General features: G+C 48.9%; 1 protein-coding gene across 2 annotated transcripts in view; it reads left to right on the top strand.

Annotated features, from left to right (window-relative positions):
* Positions 1 to 286: 286 nt before the first annotated feature.
* SLC22A23 (solute carrier family 22 member 23) overlaps positions 287 to 6,000 on the top strand; it is a 94,080-nt gene continuing 88,366 nt past the window's right edge. For both annotated transcript variants that reach the window (XM_048938470.1, XM_048938469.1), the window contains exon 1: positions 287 to 793. In XM_048938470.1, the coding sequence (XP_048794427.1) occupies positions 293 to 793 (501 nt within the window). In that variant the 5' untranslated portion in view covers positions 287 to 292. The remainder of the gene's footprint in view (positions 794 to 6,000) is intronic.

Genomic DNA, 6,000 nt, shown 5'->3' with positions numbered 1-6,000 from the left:
CTTTATTTTCGGCGGTGCCGCTCGGAGGGGGGAAGGGAGCGCGGGGATGAGTGCTGCCTGACGCACGGGCACGGCGAGGGGGGCCCGCCGCCAGCCGCAGCCCTCTGCGCCCGCAGGGCGAGGGGCTCGCTGCCGCCTTCCCCTCTGCTCGCCCCGCTCCGCCGCAAGGTGTGCGTGCGCGGACGGCACAAGAAGGAGGAGGAGGAAAAGCCGCCCTCCGCCTCGCCGGCAGCCGCCGGGCGCCAGGGCTGCCGCCGTGCCCCCCCCTATGTGAGGCCCCCCGGGCGGCCGCATGGCGATAGAGCGGCGCCGCGAGGCGGGCGGCGGGGGCCGGCCGCTGCCCGAGGAGAACGGCTCCGTGCCGGGCGCCGCCGCTCCCCCCCCGGGGCCGCCCCCCGCCGGGGCCGCCGAGATCCAGGCGGTGCCGCCGCCCGCCGCCGCTTGTAGCCCTCTGCTGCTCGACTACGACGGCTCGGTGCTGCCCTTCCTCGGGGGGCTGGGCGGCGGGTACCAGCGCACCCTGGTGCTGCTCACCTGGGTGCCGGCCCTCTTCATCGGCTTCAGCAAGTTCTCGGACTCTTTCCTGCTGGATCAGCCGGACTTCTGGTGCCAGCAGGCCGACGGGCAGGGCAACTGGAGCGTGGCTGCCGGCCACGGCAACCGCAGCGGCAACGGCAGCATCTTCCCCCCGGCCGCTCTGCCCACCCCCGTTGCGGGAAACGCCAGCGAGTGCGATTGCCACGAGTGGCACTACCGCATCCGGGCCGGCCTCGTCCAGAACGTCGTCAGCAAGGTGAGCGGAGGGCTGTTGGGTCCCCGGATCCCCGCTCGCGTGGAACCGATACCCCCCTTTCCCCTTATCCTGTCCCCATTGCTGCGTGGGTTTGTCTTGGTCTCGTGTCTTGAGATGGCGTTCTCAGCACCGTTTGTGTGCGTGTCTGGCTGTCCCAGAACGTGGGTCAGTCCCATACAGGTGGCCATGGGAGGGCTGGGGCAGGGCACAGGCAAGGTGCCTCTCAGTTCTGTATGTGCCTTCAGAGCCAAGAGCCGGGCTGGTGCACAGGGAAACATGGTTCAGGGAAACAGACAAAGTTCTGCAAATGTCTCTCATTCTACAGTCACACCCTTGATACGGTTTTCAATAGAGTAGTAAGAGAGGAAATGTCTCGTGTGAGTTGTATACCTCTTCTGAGGTAGAAAGCTCTGTTTTCTGCTCCCTGTTGCAATGGCTAAAGTGGAAAAATTCTGATGAGGGAGGCTGAATCCTTCCTATATTCAAAAAGAAGCCTCATGTCTTCACCTTCTCAGGTTTTGCTCGTGCTCTGGCTGTGTGAAGGCTCTGCCATGGGCCTGGTGGTGTTAGCAGACAGCTCTTGAAAGCGCTGTGTTATCTGTAGCTCTTGGAAGCGCAGATTTAAGCTGTTACACCAGGAAAGTGGTTCCCCTTTGGCTCAAAACCCCCAAACTCAGCACAATTACTTCCTGCTAGAAGCGTGTTAGGGATTAGCTGTGCTTATCTGATTGGGAGAAAGCAATGCAGCAGTGACCGGGTGGCCGGTGTGCTCATGCTTTGCTCTGCCAGCAGGTGCTGGTATTAATCGTTGGAAATCGTCATTTCTCTTTGTGTCCCTCGAAAGCGTGTGCAACACTGGGGAAAACAAGCAAAGCCAACCCTCCAAAAACTGGAGTCCAGAATAGTTTTAAAACAAGCCTGCTGCACTCCTTCCATGAGGAAAGCACAGGCACATGGTGGATTTGGTTGGCTTGTGGCATTAGAGCGCTTAATGAAATTTGACATATAAGAGAAGCAGATTTCCTTCTGTTCGTAACCAGAGACGGAATGATTCGTATGCTTTTTGGGCTTCACACCGATGCTGGAGCGTAAAGAAATGATCTTGAAATATTTCCTTCTAGTGCAAACTGTAACAAAATTTTTTCTCAAAATGTTGGGGAACTTGTGAAGGTCATCATCACGTTGGCCTCAGATGGTTGAGGGAGAGTTAGTTTGCTATCTTGCACGCTTTCTTAATAATAATAATAATAATCAAGTGTTCTTTGGAAGAACTTGTGGCAAAGGGCAGATCAATTTTAATGGATAAATAAACAGCTGCGGTCCCTGCTGTCTTGTTTTCTACTCGAAAGAATAATAATCATCTTTTGAGACTCCGGGTTTTTTCAGTGTGGAGTTCTTGTTGTGTGTTTGCTTCCAAAAACTTGGCAGCTTTTTCTCTTCAATTTCTAATCCCTTATAATTGTAATTAGGTTGTTTTTATGGGGTCAGGATTCCTCCCTAGCTTGTGTTTTTGTTCTCTTTGGGGCTTTCTGGGTGGGTGTGCTGTCTGTTTTCATCACAGTAAAGAAAAAGGAAAAACCCAAGCAGAGCCTCAGTGTATGGCTGAATTGTCTTCCTTCTATAAACCACCAGGCACTTCTGAGGTGTGGGAGCATTCCTCATCACTGCTGACTCTCCTTGTGCGCGTCCCACCGGCCTTGGTGCAGAGGGACTTTGCTGGGGGATTGAGGAGGTGTTCCCATCCCAAGATATTCAGATCTCCCTTAACTCCTCTCAACTATACTTTAGTTTCTGTGAAAGATTATGCAATGTTCTCATCTTTCTAAGTAGAGTTTTATTAAATCTTAGTCTAATACGCAGTCATCTGTGTAATAGCCAAGGGTTATATGAAAATATCGTAAACAGAGCCAAAAGTATATCAATAAAAAATGCACTTTTGTTTGGCCACTAGGCCACTTTGTTCCTGTGGTAATGCATTGGAACAGGCTGCCCAAGGAGGTGGTGAAGTCACTGTCCCCGGAGGTGTTCAAGAACCATGTGGATATGGCACAGAGGGATATGGGTTAATGTGCATGTAGGTGATGGGTTGATGGTAGATGATTTTAATGGTCATTTTCAACCTTGATGATTCTATTACTCTAAGTTCTGCTGTCTCCACATCCTCTCCTCTCATGGTACCTCAATCCAGTGCTGTGTCTCTGCCCTTGTTCTCTCAGCTGACCCATCCCTACATCACACTTGGGGCTTGTGGAGTTGTGATCCAGCCTTACTTGTTGGCTGGCTGCTCCCTGCTCTGACCCAGGAGGCTGCTGGGGCTGGCGGTGGCCTCATACTCCTTGGAGGCCAGCACTGCCTCACCTAGCTCTGCCATCGCCCTGCCCTCCTCCAATGAGTCACTGGGAGCGCTGCTTTTTATAGTGCTGCCAATCATTAGAACTGGGAGAAGTAATAAAGGACGTGCTGCTCGTTATTTAATGCCGTTGAGATACATATAGCGAAGAGGTCAGGTGCATAATTTAACCACAGGAATTCCAGTGGCCATATTAAATCATGGATCTGAGCTCATGCCCTGCCTTGGTGCATAAATCTTGGTCTTGAGCTATTTCGTGTGTAAATATTCCTAGGAGAGTATCTCTCTAGGAGAATTCTCTTGTGAGGCTTCTTAATGCTAAATGCTTCTTGGAAGATTTTCAGCTGTTCTTTGTCGCATCGTCACCACTGTCACATCACTACAGAGTGCACCCCTATCACTTGTGAGACACATATCCTGAACTGTCCTTCGGGCCACAAGCTAGCAAGTGAATCATGTGAATGGACTGTGTCTCACTGCTGTCCGGAGGATGGATGCTGAGAAATATTTCCTTCTTTTTTTGAAAAGGAGAAAGCTGAGTCTCACTTTGGCTATTTGCAGAGTGGCCATTCCAATAAATTATTAACATTGACATAACAAGCAATGTAGTTACGTTAAATGTATATTGCTGTGCAGTGTATCGGGAAATTGGAGAGTGTACTTAGCAGGGACTTCTCCAGCCTTCTTGTCACTCTTTAATGGCTGCATCTTCTATCAATCTGCAAAACCAGCTGTACTCCTGGGGTGAAGTTTTCAAGGCAGTGCGTAGTTATGGGGTTGATGGCTGTTGCTTTTCCCTTTGTTACCAAGATGACCAGTCTGCTGTGTTCAGTATTGTTGTGTGGTGGTGGTTTGAATGCTAATCTGCATAATGGACACCAAGAGCTGGCAATGGGCAATGACTGAGGCTTGATTAAATTGCAGTGGATGGTAGTGCAGCATCCTTCCATGCGCGCTCGTGGCATTCCAGATCAGCAGTGCAGGGCCAAGTGGTTAGTTGGAGGCTGCTTTTTAATCATCTAGAACAATTATGTAATAGTATTTCATGTCTGGTCACATGGGAATTCTTGTTGTGGCTGCTTTTCTGTTCTGGATGCTTTGTTTTGCTGCAGTGCTGTTCCTCTTGGCTCTTTGCTTCCCACTTGGTTTGGGTTGAATCATCTTCCTTCAGAAGGAACGTGCCATGATTTTACCTACTTGCTGCTGGCTTGATCTTTTTCATTCCAGTTGGGCTGGGCCTCCAGCAGATTGTCTTCCCTAGAAAAGGGGAGCTTAAATCAGGGGAACCCCTGTGTGGTCCAGCTGTGAGAATGGGGCAGCGCTGTCTTGGTGGGGACTTGAGTTAGTTCAAGCAGTGGTGTGATGCTCTTTGCCTCTGCAAGGGCATGTCTGTGCCCTGCCAGGTTCTATTCCCTTCTCTTTCTTGCAGTTACAGCATTTTTCTGGTCTGGTCTTTTGTTGTTTTGTCTTTGCTAATCTGGCAGAAATTTTAATTTTTTAATTTTTTTTTTTTTTTTTTAAAAATCATCATTTTCTTTTTTCCTCTTGAGTTTTTTGCTGAGTTAATGAAGTGAAATGGCTCTGGGTGTTGCCTCATGCCCTGGGCTGCAGTGATGTCTTACAGGATTACTGCAGGTAACTGCAAGTAACCTGAGTGGTTACAACACAAATCTGCGTGTGATAACAGCGAGAAATTTGGCACTGCTCATGGGTTGGTATTTTTTGGAGTAGGAGACAGGTGTGCATTTCAAGTGCACTTTTAGAACACAGTTATTAATTCAAAGGGATCTCTGGCAAGGTCCTTCCCAAAAGGAGCAGTGACCAAGCTTTGGCACAGTGCCTATGGAGTCTCATCCTTGGACATACTCAGAAGCTGTGTGGACATGGTTTTGGGCTCCTGTAGCTTCTACTTAATCCCAAATCTATTAAACTCTCAAGTTACAGTACCCAATGCAGTAGCTGGGCCAGAGGCAATAAGATCAAAACTAGTGTATTCCCTTTGCCCATGTTTGTCTTGTATGGATTGACGGGGGAAAAGGGAAGCAGAGCGTGTAATGATGCTTTCCACTTATCAGGCTGCTAACGAATGCCATCCTAAGACAAGGCGTGAATCTCTGTGCATTCTGGCTGAGCAGAGTGCAGGATGTAGATGGCTGTTTGGGTCACAGCACCCACTTTCCCAGTGTTGGAGCTGTGCTGAGCTGGCTTTGCCTGCAAACAGTGCGTTATCATATGCTGATGTATGCGATAACTAACTGCCATCTCACTAGATGATAAATACGTGCCTAGTGAGCTCACACGTTGTTTTTATTTTCTTCTGGGGGGGTGCTATGTACACACCAAAATACTTTCAAGCAATTGGTGTAGAAAACAACAACTACATTAAAATCGATATTGTCACCAGGACTCATATAGACTTTTGGTGTGGGTTTGCTGTGCTAGAGGGAATGTGTACAGAGTTTATGTTTATTATCAGCTTGAAGATAGTGTCTTGGATACTGGAATCTGATTTCAACCTACTGTAAATCTTTGTTTCTACAAATGGCACAAACTATAACCATTTGGGAAGGTAACTCCACGTTACAAAATCTTCACACCGTTTTCAGCTTGAGAAATCAGACTGATTCTTGGACCTTTCCTATTCCTTATTTTCTGTGAATGTGTGAAACCACTGTGTTTTTTTTTGTTTGGTATTTGTGTTTGAAGAGGTTGGAGTTTTGTTGGTTTTCGTTTCCACTCCCTGGTAGATCCTGTATCTCAGTCATTCAGTCTACACACACCAGCCTTGCACCTGTTGTGGCTGGAGTTGTAAGCTTCAGTGTGTATTTACCAACTGGTCAAGCAGTTTCATTTCTAA

The sequence above is a fragment of the Lagopus muta genome, chromosome 3, assembly GCF_023343835.1.
Source record: "Lagopus muta isolate bLagMut1 chromosome 3, bLagMut1 primary, whole genome shotgun sequence".
NCBI lineage: Eukaryota > Metazoa > Chordata > Aves > Galliformes > Phasianidae > Lagopus > Lagopus muta.
Note: the sequence above shows the minus strand (reverse complement) of the source record. Positions and strands in the feature narration are given on the sequence as shown.